The following is a 19,115-nucleotide window of genomic DNA, read 5'->3' as shown; positions in this document are numbered from 1 at the left end:
ACCTTGAGGGTGTGATTTGCAATAAAAGTTATTACATCGCTGAAGAATTGAAACACTTATGCAACGTATGGGAATCTTTATTGAAGAAACTTTTCACCACACAGTAACTTCATCAATCCAATACAAAGCAAGAAGGTAAACGGAGAGGAGTTTGAGGTAATCAGTCCCTCAGCCTGGAATCGATGTGTTCAGTCCATCACTCTTGTAGGAAGTACAGCATATGTATGTATGTGTGTATAATGTTCGCCAAGACCGGAGTCCTGACACGGGTCTTAATCTTGCGATGACACGTTTCTGGTTCCCGAAGGAGAAAGGGTTCTGCAATGTTGCAACGTATGCTGCTCAAGCACTGTTCTGGTCGTTCATCTGGTGCATCTCATAAGCGACAACACCGTATGTGCTCCTAAGTGTGGACACTATCGAGGAGAATATGTCGTTATCACGGGCAACAGCTTGTGTATTTCGTTGACTCCATGGTATACTAGTGTAGCCGCAGTCTTCTCTGGGTTTTCTTCGGGAGGGGACATCAGTGCTAGTTAATTGAGGAGTGTCTCAGTAGCTTGGCACTCCAGGAGATAGTGTGTTAGGGGGCGCTGGACAACGTGCTGGCAGTACTGGCACATCTCCTCCTCTGGCTTGTCTACAATTATCTTGGCTGTGGGAAAACCCAAACGAAGCCGATGGATGGCATAGGGCCAGAGAGGTGGCTTATATACTGCAGTCAGGCGAGTCGAAGCAGGAGGAGACGGGATCACAGTGGGACCATCCACTAGTAGAAGTAGGTCTTCGTCCAAAGGTTGGACAAATGTTGAAGAATTCATTTTATCAAGATCCCATGATGTTGCAGTGTCTGACAGATGTTATGAATGGTTTTGAAAACCGACAAGTTTAAGAATTGAGACACTTATGCAACATATGGGAATCTTTATTTAAGAAACGTTTCTCCACACAGTGGTTTCATCAGTCCAATACAAAGCAGGAAGGTAAACGGAGAGGAGGAGTTTGAGGTAATTAGTCCCTCAGCCTGCAGTCGATGTGTTCAGTCCATCACTCTTGCAGGAAGTACAGCATAGGGCCAGAGAGATGGCTTATATACTGCAGTCAGGTGAGTCGTAGCAGGAGGCGGGGTCACAGTGGGACCATCCACTAGTGTAAGTAGGTCGTTGTCCAAAGGTTGCACAAGTGCTGAAGAATTCTTTGTATCAAGCGCCAGTTTCCTTGCCTCTGCTCCAGAATCTTCTTGACTATGGTGCTCTTCACACCTATTCCAAGGCTGAGGGATTGATTACCTCATCTTTTGTATATAGTTCTACTGTCTTCAAATTATGTTCTAAAATCTGTATTGATAAAGCCACTGGATGGCGGAACGTCTACAATAAAGATACCCAGATGTTGGACATGTGTCTCAGTTTTCATCTTGTCGGTATTGTATACTATTCTTGTACTCCTTGAATTCTGGTGAGCCTCTCGGGGCATCAAGAATTCCAGGCATGGTGTTTCTTCCTGCAGTTCGGGCATCGTGAAGTGGGTGGCGATGCATTTTTCAGCTTGGTGATGCAGTCCTCGGTAGGGTGGTGCTGGCTGCAGACACCGCAGATTACTCTGTTCGAACAGAGTGCACTTAGGTGTCCGTAACGCTGACACTTGAAATAGCGAACTGGTTCTTCCGTGAAGGTCCTGACATCGTAACTGCCCCAAGAACCGAGGTCCAACTGGGATGGCAGCGGTTCGACATGCTGTGTGAGGACCTACTGGGTTAGTGCGTTGCCTGCCGTCTTTGCTTTGAGAAGTTGAGCTGACAGCGCACTGGAGTGAGCAGCTACTGCCTCGATGGACACCATCAGAGGGTATCGCATCACTGCACCCTTGATCTTCTGTCGAGAATCCAGTTCCTCCAAGGTGAAGGAGCGGTCTGTCTCAAAGTCTATTTTCGTTGAGAGGAGTCAGTATTGGTTCACCTCTCAGGTTGAACCATATCTTGAACCTAAGGTTGTGTCGTGATTCCAGGTGTGTAACGACGCCGTAGTGGGTTCTGTGCTCCCCGTAAGATTTCACCTTGAATTTGCCAGGTTGGTTGAGCTGGTTTGTCTGCTCCTTGGACGGACGGCGCTTCTTGTTGTCCACAGTGATCCATCCTTCTTGGTTCTCGGGGGATGGGGTGATTATTCCCTCCCCTGTGCCATGAGCTGTCACTTTCCCTAACAGTCTCTGATGTGGTACTCTATCAAAAGTCTTACTAAAATCTAAATAAACAATATCGAATTCTTTATCATGATCAACAGCCTCAAAAGCTTTCCTGAAGAAAGTTAGTAAATTAGTTAGGCAGGAACGGCCTCTCGTGAATCCATGTTGTGTATCGTTAATCAAATTATGCTTATCCAGATGGCTTCTTATATTACCAGCTATAACTGACTCTAGTAATTTGCCTGCAATTGAGGTTAGGCTTACTGGGCGGTAATTTGACGGTAACGACTTGTCCCTTGTTTTAAAAATAGGAATTACATTTGCCCTCTTCCAAATATCGGACACTACACCTGTCTGAAGAGATATATTAAAAATGTTGGTCAATGGTTCAGAGTTCCATTTTGCACTCCTTAAGAACCCTCGAAAACAGCTCATCAGGGCCTGGGGATTTATTTTGTTTCAGTCGGTCTACTTGTTTCATAACCATTTCGCTAGTGACTGTTATATTACTTAATTTATTCTCTTTAGGCCCACTATAAAACCTAATTGTAGGGATATTAGTAGTGTCTTCCTGAGTGAAAACCGAGAGAAAATAATTATTAAAAATAGAGTACATTTCATTCTCCTTGTCAATAAGATGCCCAGAGTTATTTTTAAGCTGACCTATGGTTTCTCTAACTTTTGTTCTATACACCTGGAAAAAACTTTTGGGTTAGTTTTCGAATCCCTAGCAACTTTAATTTCGTAGTCCCGTTCAGCTTTTCTTTCTTATCCACCTTTTTAACGTCCCTCTTAATGTCAATATACTGATTCATAATATGAACCTCACCTCTTTTGATGTGCATATAAATTCCTTTCTTCTGTTCTAAAAGAATTTGAGCCTATTATTCATCCATTTTGGATGTTCTCTGCAAAGCTGACTATGAACTTCGTTTTAAAGTCTATCGAAAGCCTACCTACCAACGCGATCTTCTCCACTACTACTCTCACCACGACACTATAAGTAAATGTGGTGTAATTATAGGCTTTTTCCTGCACGTCTTAAATCGTCTTCTTTCACTAGTTTGGCCTCACTGAATTTCATGAGGTGTCCATCGTTGTCCTTATGTTGAACACACGCGTTTTTACTGTTATCATTTCTGCAAACATTTTTGTGTTCGGTGATCCTAATGTCCAGAAATCTGGCTGCTTCCCCCACATATAGGACATTGGGATCACCGAACACAAAAATGCTTGGATTATTATTATTATTATAATCAAAGGGGAAGCGCTAAACCCGGAGGATTATACAGCGCCTGGGGGTGGGATGTGGAAGGCATTCAGGCTTAATTTGGGGAACTGGAGCACAGATCCAATTCCCTAAATCATGAGCCCCTCACCAACATCAAGGAACCTTCCTTGAGGGGAAAAATGCTTGGAGAAATGATGACCACAAAAACCCGTGTGTTCAACATAGGGACGATGTTGGACAAGTCATGAAATTCACTGAGGCTAAACCAGTGGTAATACCTTCATCTCATCTGACTCCGGTATATAAGCCCACGTCTTGCTGTTTGTGCTTCAGTTTCATCAAGACGGTACTGAGTACCAGCTATTATGCAGAGGGACTGAGTACCTCATCTTTTACCTCTTCATTCTGTTGTGTTGTATTGATAAATCACTTGTTTGCGAAACGTCTATATTATAAAGAAACCCAGATGTTGCCTATTTTTTCTAATTCTTCTGACTAAGGACACGAAATTTGCTCTCTGTAGGCACAAAATTAATGAGAGTGTGATTAAAGAACTCAAATGGAAGATAGAAATGAACTAATTGGAAATGAAGAGCAACATTAGTGTCTAACCAAGACAGGACAAACAGCAGTGGGTTCATGTTTGTAAACATTATACATTTAGAAAGGATGTAGAAAAGCACTGATTTCACATTAGAGCTCTGAATGAGTGGAACACACTCTAGTATAAAAATTAGACACTTGTGCAACATCTGAGTATCTTCATTGTAGACGTTTCGCCATCCAGTGGTTTTATCAAATACATAATCAAGGACATAACTGAAAGACTAGAACTATATAAAAAAGATGAGGTAATCAGTCCCTCAGCCTTGGAATTGGTGCGAAGAGCATCGTTGTCGTGGAGAAACTGGATCGCAGGCAAGAAGACTGGCGCTTATATACTGGCGGTTGTCCTCAGTGGAAGTTAGTCATACCAGAGGGACGGGTTAGTGGTAATAGTCTTCGAGTCTTCGAGAAGAAGGTTGTGAAGATGTCCTCTGAATCAAGATTCCATGATGTTGCAGTGCCTGACAGGTTGTACATGATTAGTATACAATACCAACAAGATGAAATTTTTTATCTTGTTGGTATTGTATACCATTCATGTACAAATTCTAGTAAGATTCACGGAATCGGGAACCTATGGTACCTTTAAGTATTGGTTGGACCAATAAATGAGTGGTTGGGTGAAAGCTGCACCTGCCTACATGGGTCTGTAGGCCTGCTGCAGTGCTCCTCCTTTCTTGCATTCTTATCTCTAGATGTTTCCTCAGGTATATTCGGGCCAATGCTTGGTCTCATTGCCATGTGTTTCGTCAACTGCGACGAGAAGCTGGCTATGGGAGTATTGTGTGTGGCAGTCGGGCTCAACGGGGCCGTCTACAGCGGCTATATGTCCTCCCATCAGGACCTCTCCCCTAACTTAGCAGGTTCCCTCTTAGGCCTCACCAACACAGTGGCAACTATACCTGGATTCGTCTCACCAGTGGTCACCGGCAGCATTACTGAGGGCAACGTGAGTCGTGTGTATGTGTGATTTTACATATTTATCGTTATAGAAGCAAGTGGTATAATCTCGTATTCAAATTTTAATTTGTTTTATGGATGTTTTAATGAATAATGGTTTAGGATTTTCTTCAGTTCATTCGTTTTTTTCCAACCTTATGCTGTTGTATAGGTTTGTTGTCCATGCCAGTAACGAAAAGAAATATTTCTAGTAATCAAATTTCTAGTCAAGACTTTGCACACAACTCTCTGGCTGACGAGTCCACTCCCCAATTTCTGCTCACATTTACTACATCCATTCATATTTCTAGTCTTTCATCCTCTAGAGAGTTCGTCATTCACCTCAACTTGTTCTTTCTTGTGTATTCATGCAATTTCCTTCTTTTATAAACCCTTTCAAATTCCTCCACCAACATTAGAAACTTCTCTTAAGATTCTCCCATAAGAACAGTGTCATCAGGAAAAAGCAACTGCGACAACTTCTACTTTGTATTAAATCCGTTATCTTTTCATCCACATCTCTCCCCAGCATCACAGTGTTCATTTCATTTACAGTCCTATCAATAAATATGTAAGAAAAACATTGGAAACATCGAATATCATGTAAGACCCTCTTTCACAGGAAAATAATCATCTCGCCCGTACATACCCTAACCTAAGCCTCACCATCCACACAAAAACCTGTTACTTCTTTTAGCAACCTACAACCTTTTCCTGTCTTTGTCCTCTCTATATTCTCGATTAAAACATATATTCTCTTTGCATTTCCTGCAACTTTACTTCGGTATCTACAGCTCTGTCATACAGTTCCAATCCTCATTCCACTTCACACAGAAAATTTCTTTGGCTATCAAGTCCACTTTTATATATCATCCTCATCTTTTTCTCATTGCCCCTTTATAGCAGGTACGTAAAACATAATTATGTACAGTTCAGGTCATTTATTTGAGGAAACGTTTTGCCACGAGTGACTTCTACAATATTAATGCTTATCCACTTGTCGGTATTTTATATACCACTATCATATTCTCAGTGTCAGACAATACAACCTAACGGTATCTTGGTACAGAGGACATTTTTTATATTTCTTTTCCTAACCACTAATTACGAGTGAGAAGGGTTGAATTTAACAAGGACCTACCCAGCCACTCTACTGTCCTGCCGTCAAACATATGCGCCGCACCTTTGACAATATATTAGTCTATTCTGTTACTTCAGTATCACATTGTTCCACACTATGATGGAGAACGCTTCTCCAGGCTGAGGGACTGACCACCTCATAACTACGTCATGAAAGGTGGTGGACTGATTACATCGTCTTTACATATATTCTGCTTCTGCTGCCACCTCTATATTCTACTGAAGAAGCATACTGTGTAGGCGAAACGTTTCGGAATAGTTACCTAACAATAGAGATAACTAAGAATGAGTATATATAGTGATTAAATCACCTCTTCTCTGTGAATGTCCTGCACTTTTACCAAGATTAATGGACTCAACATGTCGGCTAGAGGCTGAGGGACTGATTACTTCAAATTCCTTATCTTACACCGTTTCTCTGCATTGGACTGAAGAAGCCACTGGCTGGCGAAACGTTACTAAGATGAAGATTCCCAAGCGTTGCATAAGTGTTATATCCACCATCTTGTAAGTTTTCTAAAACATTTACTCAAAGAAGCATCAAACCTGGAACCTGCACTACCCAGGAAGCTCCGCTAAGTCATGGCAGCATGGAAAACCCCAGTTGTCCAGCCTCCAGCATCTGGTACAGCACCGACCACTGAGCAGCAGCCTCGTCCAGAAGAGGCTGCTACTCAGTGGTGGGTGCCCCCTGAGCAATCAAATGAAGTTGACAATCACTTGCTTCACCGAGGTCATATGTGACCTAATAGACTCAGCAGAAAACAAAGAGACATTCTGAACTATTGTGAAGATCTTCATTATATTCGTTTTGGACAATGTAGACTACATCCATTATATTTGCAAATGTACCCGACCACCCAAACCAAAACAAGGGGGGTTGCCTGATGGCCTCAGTTCACTCTACTACCTTAAATGCTTTACAGTAGAACGCACAGGGACTACAGCAAGACACTCCACACAGAATAATTGAATTAGATCGACATCTCAACAGGTAAAGACGTCATAGCTATCAACTTCAGATTCTCAGAGACATCTCTTTCCAGATCTCACACTATTAGACTAAAACCCGTGTCGGGATGCAGTTTATGACGAACCAGTCAATTAAACTAAAGTTCATCATTTTTCAAGTATTCCTTAAAGCCTCGTATATAACATCAGCATTGCCATCATACAATTCAGTTAAGTTTAAATAAGTAACCTCAGTTTGTCTCAGAATAATACCTAATGTTTTAGTTACAGAAATATCATTCTTTTCATCTATTAATAAGCTGAATTTACTATTTCCAGTAACAGCTTTCAAGTCATCACTTAAATATGATGTCAGTACATCGTACACAACTATACTACATTTTGTCCTCCTGAGCTTAAGGCTCTTACATCAAGAACTGTCTGCAAAATATTCTTTGCAGAGTTCACTTACGTGATCATTTACTCATAATGAACAATGTTCAGCAATGAACAAAAATATATTTCCCTCTGTACTTGTTACATAATCGCTAAGTCCTTCAAACTGAAGCATTGTGTTTCTTTTTTTACTTAATTAATGGTTCTTCAGTTTTCTTGAGCTTGGCAGTAATTTTGTGTCTTACAGTGTCACTTAATTTAGCTGCAGTTGACCAATTGCAATACTTACGAAAATGTTTTATATCATCGTCCTCTATTTTCCTTAATCATTTTTTGGTATTTCGAGTCACTGAGTCACTGGACACTAAATGCTGAATATATTTTTTGTTCATAATAAATACTCAGAGCAAATAAAGCGACAATAATAGTAATGTTAACAGATAACATAAGGGAGGGTCTAAACAAAAGCCAACCGGGTGTGATGGATGTGTCAGAGAGTCTGTCAGACTGTCAGAGAGTCTGTCAGACTGTCAGAGAGTCTGTCAGACTGTCAGAGAGTCTGTCAGATTGTCAGAAAGTCTATCAGTCAGTCATAGGTTCGCAGCCCAGGACATTATCACTCCCGTCAGGTGAGTCACGACAAAACGTGATCTGGACCTGTCAAACCTGAGCTTCACAAAGCTGCTTATTGAGATTCATTATTAAGCTTATTTTTTCCATACTTTTATTTAGGCTTTTGTTTATTACATAGATATTCATCTAAGATTTGGGAAAAAAATAATGCGAAAACGTACGAGATTTCGCGCTAAAGCATCTCAAAAAACTCTAAAAAACGCGTCCCCACAGTTTTGTAAAAAAAAAAAAAAAAAAAAAAAAAGACGGAAAATGCTAAGTTGGCGACCTGCCAGCGACTGCTCCCAAGTGATGCTAATGACGTCACTCACCTGTCCAACTGGCCATGTCTAATACACGTCTCTTAAGTGCTGACGATTTTTAAACATTTGTGGAGCACTTTTTTCGCCACAATATTTACACCTGAAATATACATGTTAATGGTGAAACCTGCATAACATAATTCTTAAATTTAAAAATATTTTTTTCCCCATCCTTTTCTCTTTCCATATTTCATCATTTGATAATACTACTGTCCGCTCCTTAGCTAGAGTTCTCCTCACTGAAATTCTTCCATTTTTCATAGCTAATATTAGCCTTGTGCTAGACAATTCATCATCCTTTGATTCATATCATTACTGTGGAAAATAATGTATTTTCCGAAAAATCCAGCGTGTATTTTTTATGAAAATTAGTGTAATACATTTTATTTAATAAAAATTAATTTGTAAATGAAAAAGAGACTGGAGAGGGAAGCTCTGTGCCTGTGCTGTGGGGAGGGAGGAGTCGCCATTGTTTTTTAAATGTGTTACAAACACGTTAATGTAATGTGTATAATTTTCGTCGCTCTAGGGGTTATATTGGGCTTAAACCTCTCAAATAGGAGCCGATATTGTTGGATGTGCATTCCTGCATAATTTGAGCATTAAGAAGATGGACAGGACAGCTTCAGGAACCTCAGATAAGCTATCTAAATTATGTTTGTAATTCTGGCCAGTGTTATCATCATAAATTTAGTTAGATGGGGTTCTGTACATGATACACAGTAATCTCCAGACTAATTGGTGAGTGTTATAATTATAAATTCTCCTTCTGTTATATAAATGTGTATATATAATCATTTATCAATTTTAATATACAGTCCTCAAATTTATATTAAATTTTACCAGAATTCCTGGTAATGTATATTTCATTTGCAATTAATAGGTCTAGAGTAACTTGTGGAGAGATAGATTATGGTAGGTATCGAAGGGGGATATTTTTTGCGACCTAGGTGTCCCAAAAATCCTACTTGTCTCTGTAACTTTGATTAATAATAATTATCTTTGTTACCATTTACCGGTATGTATCTAATGAGAAACATCCAGGTAAATGTAATTTTCCACAGTTACCAATCATTTTTTACCTTCTCTTGTGCACTACACCGACGCACATTCAAACATTTTTTTTAAATTCAAACTGAAATGTTTATATTATTAAACAACCCTTACAAATAAGGCCACTAGCATGCCTAGCAAGCCTAGGTATTTCGGGCAGACCAATAATAATTCTTATTTTATATTCTAAATTCCAAATGATTAAATGAATTTACTTACAATAGTGAGGTAGTTCAGAACATTTAAAAATATAACAATTTGCAAAATTAGTAATGAGAATAGTTTTGTCTTGGCATGATACACAGTTCCTAATTGAAGCTCTTTTATTAAAGTATCTCAGGCACACTTTGGACTAGCTTGAGATTTAATAGGCAATTTTATGTTCATAGTCATTTGGGTCAAGAGGATGTATTGTGTGTGCACGAATTGGTGGTTTTCGTGTAGTCAGTTGATGGTGGGGTGTGTTAGGGAGATAAGATGTTTTTGACGGTAATTTTGAAAATGCTGGCTGAGTCTGCAGTTCTGAAATTTTCAGGTAGGGAGTTCCCGATTTTAGGCCCTTTAATGTACATTGAATGTTTTATAGATTTAGCCAGACACGAGGAATGTTTATCGATTTTTGTGTCTGGTATTGTGCCTATGGGTCCTATCACAACTATCAAGAAAGCGTTTTAGTTCAGGGTTAATGTAGATTGCACAGTAGTAAGTGTGGATGTTCTGAACAGTGAGTAAGTTTAGATCTTTGAAGAGGGGGGGGGAGGGGTGTTGCCTTGGATTGGATTGCGTGATAATCCTTTCTGCGGCTTTTAAGCACAAATGGCATAAGTGAGGTAGGGATAAATTAGTGAATACTATAGTGTGTGTAAGGCTGATTGTGGTACATAGTAACGTATCTTAGAGAGGATCCCAACTATTTTGAATACTTTTTTTGTTACTTGTTGGATATGGGTGCTGAAATTCAGGTTGCTGTCAAGGTGCAGGCCCAGGAATTTTTTTTTTTTTATATTTTATTTAAAATACAGTATACATGGAAACTTTATATAATAATACATCATATAACTAAACAGAGAACTACCGGAACATATCTTAACCACAAAATAACTATATACCAAAACCTGACAGTCTTATTCATTTTATATATGAAATTTTATATACAAAAACAATTTCATATAAACTAATGCATTGTACACTCCATGGCACTATGATTATATAAAAAAATTTATATTCAAAAACAATATCATATAAACTAATATATTGTACACTCAATGGTACTTTTTTTTATATTTTATTAAAACATAGAACAAATACAGTAAAGTATAAGAGTAAAATAAAAACCATACTAGATATTACAAAACCTCTAATACACAATCCCGGTACATTTAGAACACCATAGATCATGGCCATATTACAACCATATACATAACCCACGACCATATACATAACCCACAACCATATACATAACCCACGACCATATACATAACCCACAACCATATACATAACCCACAACCATATACATAACCTTCAAACCCTCCTTTACAATACTCATTATTGCCAGTGCCGACACAGCTGACACTTCTACCCCCCCCCTCCCCGTAAGTACAGTCCACATTCTAAATAACATACATTAATTTCCCTAATGAATGGTCATTGATAACAATTTCTACTAAAATAACCCAACCAACCAACTTCCAAACAAAAACAGTCAGGGTCATTATAAGACATGTAGGAACGAGTCCTGCAATCATATATATATGTATACATATACGCATGCATATACACACATACGTGTATGTGCACTTATTCATAAGAACAAACTATGGTGTTGAGTGAGGAAAGATATAGGTGGGAGATGAGATAAGTCGTGTCGTCAGCAAAGAGAATTGGTTTCAGGTGTTGTGATACGTTGGGAAGATCATTAATATATAAGAGGAAGAGTTTTCCTTAGGATAATAAAGAGTTCTAATGAATATTCCTTATTCTCCACTGCTGTGTAAAGCAGGTCAAGCATTTTTACAACTGCATCGTTTGTGCTTTTGTTTTTTTCTGAAGCCAAATTGGCAGAGGTTGAGTATGCTTTGTGCTGTATTAAATTAATATAATGTCTTGTGCACGAGTTTCTCGAAGATTTTGGATAGTAACGGCAAGTTTGAGATTGGCCTGTAGTTATTTACATCTGTTGGGTCACCACCTTCGTGAATTGGTGTAACCCTTGCTGTCTTCAGTGGTGTCGGGAAAGTGCTAGTTTCTAGTGACTTGTTAAAAAGGAGTGAAATGGCAAGGAAAAGGACATGAGCCGCTCGCTTGTACAATAATGGTGGGGCTTGAGACGGATTCTTTAATATATTTTTAATTGACTTGATAATCGTAGTGACTTCAGTGGGTTCGGTAGGTGTAAGATAGAAGGAGGTTAGGAAATTCCCATCTAGGTAATTACTTGCTTGGGCGTTGGTACCTGGGATTTTACTGGAGAGATTTGATCCTATGGTTGAGAAGCCATTTATCTTGTTAACTGTATTAATAGGATGTAGTTGTGTTTCATTCGGTTTAGTTAGGACATATCCCTAGTTTTTCTCAGTTTGTGGTTGCCCAGAATCTGAGAGACTGTTTTCCAGGACTTTTTTATATCTCCTTTTGTTTCAGTGAATCTGCTGAAATAGTACAATTTCTCGACCCTTTTTATTAGTTTGGCGAGAACTGATGCATAGTGTTTAATAATAAGTTTGTGTATTAGGCTCTGTCTATATTGCTTTTCATATTGATGTTAAACCATACCCCGGCCGGGATTGAACCCGCGGTTAGAGAGTCTCAAAACTCCAGCCCGTCGCGTTAGCCACTAGTCATATTGATGTTTCTTATCAATGGATCTTAGTATGCTGTTAGTTAGCCATGGGCAACCTAGCTGGTAATGAATATGATATTGTGTATATGGACTTCAGTAAGGCTTTTGACAGGGTCCCACATCAGAGACTATTGAGGAAAATTAAAGCATATGGAATAGGAGGAGAAATTTTTTCCTGGATAGAGGCATGGTTGACAAATAGGCAGCAGAGAGTTTGCATAAATGGGGAGAAATCAGAGTGGGGAAGCGTCACGAGCGGTGTTCCACAGGGGTCAGTGTTGGGCCCCCTGCTGTTCACAATCTACATAAACGACATAGATGAGGGCATAAAGAGCGACATCGGCAAGTTTGCCGATGACACCAAAATAGGCCGTCGAATTCATTCTGACGAGGACATTCGAGCACTCCAGGAAGATTTGAATAGACTGATGCAGTGGTCGGAGAAGTGGCAGATGCAGTTTAATATAGACAAATGCAAAGTTCTAAATGTTGGACAGGACAATAACCATGCCACATATAAACTAAATAATGTAGATCTTAATATTACGGATTGCGAAAAAGATTTAGGAGTTCTGGTTAGCAGTAATCTGAAACCAAGACAACAGTGCATAAGTGTTCGCAATAAAGCTAATAGAATCCTTGGCTTCATATCAAGAAGCATAAATAATAGGAGTCCTCAGGTTGTTCTTCAACTCTATACATCCTTGGTTAGGCCTCATTTAGATTATGCTGCACAGTTTTGGTCACCGTATTACAGAATGGATATAAATTCTCTGGAAAATGTACAAAGGAGGATGACAAAGATGATCCCATGTATCAGAAACCTTCCCTATGAGGATAGACTAAGGGCCCTGAAACTGCACTCTCTAGAAAGACGTAGAATTAGGGGGGATATGATTGAGGTGTATAAGTGGAAGACAGGAATAAATAAAGGGGATGTAAATAGTGTGCTGAAAATATCTAGCCTAGACAGGACTCGCAGCAATGGTTTTAAGTTGGAAAAATTCAGATTCAGGAAGGATATAGGAAAGTACTGGTTTGGTAATAGAGTTGTGGATGAGCGTTTATTCGTATTCTATTTAATTTTTATGGGACAATGTTGTATAGTCTAAGTAATTAATTAAGAAATATGTCTATCCAATCATCGATATCATTGGCATTAGAGATTTCTGTAGGCCAGTCCACTGTCCCTAGCTCTGCTGTGAAGTTATTTATTAAGGCCTCGTCATGAATTCTAAAGAAAACTTTGTTGTATTCCAGTGGTGGTTCATTAATGTTTGTTAAGAGGATGGTGGGGTAGTGGTCAGTAGTGCTGTCTGTAATTATCACTGATTTAAGGGGGGCTAGTATATTGGTCCATATACGGTCAATTATGGTTGCACTTGTCTCAGTCAGCCTGGATGGTTTAGTTATAGTTGGTATGAATAGTGTGTTGTTCATATTATTAATGAATTCGGATACTGGCTGGTCATCTGTTAGGTCAAGGTAAATGTTAAAGTCTGCAGCTAAGAGAAGGTGGTGCTTGAGCATTTGGTTGTTTGTTATTAGTGTCTTTAATTTATCACTAAAATTTGGGATGTCTGTATGATGCATCTAGTAAATGGCACCGATTGTTATAGGAGTCTTAATTAAGTTTTTTTACAGTAAAATTTGCAAAAAATATATTCTCCATATTCATCACTATAACAGGTGGTGTTATAACAAGATAGTTCAATAGAGTAATAGATTGCAGTACCACCCCCAACTTGGTATGGTCTGCAGTTGTGGATTGCTGTGTATTCTGGTGCTGAGTAACAATAATACAGGAGAAGGTTGTCTTTAGGGTATCAAGGAGTGCCAGGAGGTCATCATAATGTTTATTAGGGACCTGATACTGTAATTAAGAACTGTAATGTTTTTAGCAGTATTTAGGAGAGTGCTAGCTTGTGATGTTGTGTAATAGAGGCAGCTACATTCCATTAAATTTTGATTAGGAGTTAGATTATACAGATTTTGATCTGGGTCAACGTGATCAATCATCATTAGGTTAGAAGGTAATTTTCTGTATCATGTATAATGTGTTCCAGTACTGATTTCTGTAATAGAGGGGATGCTTGGACAAGTGTATAGCTAATGTATGTTGGTCAAGTAGAGTGTAGAAACTAATAAACATAATGAACTTTGTGTTGCCACTGTATTAAGCTAGAGTGAATAGAGTATTAACTAGGTATAAGCTATTAAGAAAAAATTATGAAGAATGTAGCACCAGACTATGTATTGTGATTGCATAAAAGCTAACACTTGTTGTTTATATCATAGAATAATATGTGAACAATTCTAATTTAGAGACTATGTGAGGTTTTGCACTGCTGTATGAATATAAGATGGTAAATAATGGATATTTATACTGTAAATGGAAGTATTTGGTAATAGCAGATATTAAAATTAGCAGATTGAAATAATATTCTAAAACTTTTTACAAACTTTAAATGGGAATATTTGGCAATGATATCTTATAAATAAAATAAAGTTAAAATGACAATGATAGATTTTAAGAAAAGTAAAATAAAATAAAGTTGTGTAAATAGATAAAAATTTTGAAATTTGGAAATGTAATATAAATTGTAAATGGGAATTTTGACAATAAATGATATTAAAAAAATTAAAGTAAAATAAAATTATAAAAATAGAAAACAGATAATGAGAATTTTAAATTGTAATATCAGTTAATAATAAATGTATAACTGTTACAAATATGTAAAACCGGCAAAAATAAGGCAGTAATGAGGTAAATATCACAGTACAGTACAGTAGGTAAAGCAGTTTAAAAAAGTATAGCTCAATACTAATAAAGTCTGGTAAGAGATAATTATAATTCTAAATAAAAAAGTACAAGCTAAAAGTAGTGTTTGAGTAAATTTGAAAATTTGCTACTGTCAGAATGACAAATTGAAATGAATGCTAGGATTTGTAAAACTTGAATTGATAAAGAATTGGGGTTTCATAACACTCTTCGTGAAAATTGGGTACAAACTGCAGCATTTTATTCCAGTTCAGTGAGGCCGGAGTCTCTTAGGAACTTTTATAGCTCATGTTCAGTAGAAACAGTATATCTCTTACCCGTTGGTTCTTTTTTAACAGCAATTTTTCCATCTCTCGCAAAGCACTGGCGAATTTTTCTGTCATGACGTAACTTTCTTAGTAATTTGGTCAGACATTCGTTTTACATACACCACACTTTTCACTGTAATAGAAGTCTTTAGATTATTTCTTTGAGAGCTACAGTTGAATTTTAGTATTACTGACTTCTTTCCAGTTTGGTAACCTATCACCTTACACTCCTTTATGTCATCACTTGGTACATGAAGATGAAGAAGGTCTTGGATAAGTTGCAAAGTAGCTTGTTTAAGTGTTTGCTGAGTTATAGTAGCTGGAAGATGTTTGCTATTCGCTACAACTGAGATTTTTGTTGTTGGTCGAAGTGGTCTTGGAAATTTGTTAAATCTGTAAGTTGTAAGTCCACTCTTTCCCTTTCATGCTTGATGCTGTTGATCAGGTGAGTAACTTGTTCTTTTAGGAGGTTGATGGATTCCTCTGACTGGGTGTGGGTGTTGGTTTGTTGGTCCAGTGCGGTTTGGTTATTTTCTTGAGTTGTAATCCTGTTCATGCACTGTGTGTTGGTGTCATGCAAGTCCTTAATTTCCCGGGTTAACATATCATTGGACGTTCTGAGTTCACCAATTTCCCGAGTTAACATGGTGGTTGTTTGGCTTAGCCTCCTGGTGAGTTCGGCTATTTCTGGGCCTTTAATGTTCAAATCTTCAAATCATTGAAGGAATTATCCTGGATGTTAGTGACGGTAGCCATGTTTGTCATTGCTGACAGGCGAGTGTTGTGTTAGTAGCGGTGGGTGGTGAGGGTTGTGTTCTGGCTTGCAGTAGTTTTCATTATAGTAATGTTTCTCTCACCTGCGCTGCTGGGAGTCCTTGGTTGATTACTGGACCTTCCCTTGCTGCCCTGTCCCCTGGCCATTGACAGTGTCAGGTGAATTGTAGATACTGGGTAGTGTGCAGATGTTGGAATGTTTCCTTTTGCCCGGCAGCGGGATAGATGGCAGTAACTCAAGTCTTCAGTTGGTTAAATAGCGTATTTTTGGCGATTTCTGCAGATGAGTTATATCATTATGGGCATCCACGTATCTTAGTGTTATGTTGGTCCTTACTAGGCCATCACAGCGTTGTTACTAATCACTGGTGGAAGTATAATAGAGGAGCAACAAACTTGCTGCCGCTGCCGTGAGTTGCCTCTCACAACTTTTAGTAATTTATATACAAGGGATTACTAGTCTTTACTCCTGTTATTTTAGTCTCCTTTAAAGAACTTGGTATAAGTAATAGTAGCAAAATATTCCCATTGTCTCACGTGTTTATGAAACAGAAAGAAAAGGCACCAGCAATCCCACTAGACCCAACCAGGGACTAATCTCCTCATATTTACCTCTCCACTTCTTTTGGTGTGTTAATTTTTTTAAACGACCTCTGAATAAGAGTGAAGAAGCTTGCTGTGCAGGCAAAACGTTTCGATAATAAAAATACTAAACTGTTACCCGTATCATAAATTTCTACTTATACACTGCCAGGCACTTCCACACACTACTGATCACTTACACTACCAAATTTTCCCACACTCCACCAAACTCTCACACGCCAATGACTCTCCTTATTTTACAAAACACTCATATTCGCTCTGCCAGAGTTTTCTTGTCTAATTTCAATATTATTACCCATCCTTCAGGAAACAGTGAGTGCCTGGAGGACCGTCTTCCTCATCTCGGCAGGAACGTATCTGGTCACAAACACCTTCTATTTGGTTTTCATCTCCGCTGACGTCCAGCCTTGGAATGAACAACAGCCCAAAAAGGTCCCGGACCAGAATTACGAACCCCGTAGTGTGGACCTGGAACAGGAGGATGGCAAGTTTTTTCTGTTTTGTTACACTGCATTTACTCTCCTTCATCTATTCTTCACTATGGAAAAACTCTCTAATCCTAATTTAGTGTCAACACATATTTCCCATTTTTTCTACATCAACCTTCTATTCAGTCTTTGTCAACACTTTTTCTTTGCCTCCTTTCTCCTCCTGTCAGTACTGACTCTCCCTTCTTTACTCCCTCCGTCAACACTAATTCTCTCTTTTTTTACCCCCTCTGTCAACACTGGTGTTCTCCTCACTCTCTTCTCTCTCTGCTGAAAAAAGTGCAACGTTGGTTTGATTAAGATAGTAGCAAAATATTTACTTGTAACTTTCTACTTCTTGTATTAACAGGTTTTTTTCCCTGAGTAGAAATACTGATAAGACAAATGAGTGAGAAAGCACTTAGCAACAAAATATACACAGCCACGAGCAACACAGGATATGCTTAAGAGGCTTCTGCTTTTTGAAGAATCTAGATAAATTTGGAATGGTTTCGGATGTGATATTAATAAATAATACACACAGATTATTGCAAAGCTTTAGACATTTGGGATTATGATGTAACAGAACATAAAAAGGATAAATAAATTTTCAACTTTATAAGTCTGATACAAAAAAAAAATATTTCTCTTCTAAGGTCTCTTCCAGTTGTCACAGCAGACACTGACAAAATAACAATACTCTAACACCTTTCATACATAAAAGAAAGTCTTTCAGTCACCCATAAAATAAATTATTTATTTAAACAGCTACATTGTAGAGATATTTATGAAATAGAAACAGGAAGAAAATATAATATTCGGTATAAGTTTCTAACGTTGATAAATTTCAGTATTAAAAATCTGAAAATATTTAGGACATCCACAAGTTATTTCAGGAAATCTAATATCCCTATTTCTTCACTTTAAACAGAAAATTGGCAGCTACCCAACTCAAAACCAATGATAATCTTCAATTCTCAAAAACAAGTATTGAAAGTTTAAAATTATTGAGAAGAAGCACTTTTTGATTATGGCACAAAGACCAAAATATACAAAAACATCAACATTTTGAAACTGCTCATAATCAGGTTCTCAAGATATTGACATTGAAGATTTCAAAGATCATCTGATTCATTCACAAACGGTTACACGAAAACCATTATTGCAATATTTTCAATTCTCTCAAAATAACTGACGAATTGTCACCCAAACGAAGCATACCTGTTATTAGGACACACCGGTGATTAATGTATAAAACTTACAAGTGGCAGTGTCCCGTCTCTGAATAAAAAAAAAACTGCTATAAGTTTGAAGCTGATTAGGACTATATTCTCTAATTTTCTCACAAAATTAAATAATTTCGAGTTTATTAGCAAAATGAGCAAATATTTAATGTTTTACGTACACAACTCTAATCCCAAATGTATCATTATTTTCATATTATTATTTTATTTTTATTATTTGCACATCTGCCGTTTCCAATGGAAGCAGAGTGACCAAAAAAGAAGAAACACTTTCATCATCATTCACTTCAACACTGTCTTGTCAGAGGAGCACCTACACTACAGTTAAAAATAAACTGCTATTCAGCAACATCCCTCATACAGTGCTCAGGTTCTGTAATTTCTACCTCCAGGAATCAAGTCCGTCTAACTGGTTTCCCTGAATCCCTTCATAAATGTTTCTTTGCTCGCATTCCAGCAGCACATTAAGTAAAAACTATTTGCTTCCACCTGCTCCTATCTTACACGCGCACATTTGTCTGGAGTCCAAGCCCCATGCACACAAAACCTCCCACACTCACTAAAAACAATAGATATAGCCCCACTCTACAAAGGTGGCAGTAAAACAATTGCAAAAAACTACTGACCGATATCACTAACATTTCATGTCATAAAAATCTTTGA

The 19,115-nt window shown here is 38.1% G+C and overlaps 1 protein-coding gene across 1 annotated transcript in view; it reads left to right on the top strand.

Moving 5' to 3' along the window:
* The window catches only part of LOC128691013 (sialin-like), a 361,202-nt gene that overhangs the window by 332,110 nt on the left and 9,977 nt on the right, over positions 1-19,115 (top strand). The window contains exons 9-10 of the mRNA XM_070089262.1: positions 4,729-4,970; positions 17,048-17,225. Of these exons, the coding sequence (XP_069945363.1) occupies positions 4,729-4,970; positions 17,048-17,225 (420 nt within the window). The remainder of the gene's footprint in view (positions 1-4,728; positions 4,971-17,047; positions 17,226-19,115) is intronic.

This window comes from Cherax quadricarinatus, chromosome 27, assembly GCF_038502225.1.
Source record: "Cherax quadricarinatus isolate ZL_2023a chromosome 27, ASM3850222v1, whole genome shotgun sequence".
Lineage (NCBI taxonomy): Eukaryota > Metazoa > Arthropoda > Malacostraca > Decapoda > Parastacidae > Cherax > Cherax quadricarinatus.
The sequence above is the reverse complement of the archived record's forward strand: the minus strand, read 5'-3'. Positions and strand labels throughout refer to the sequence as shown.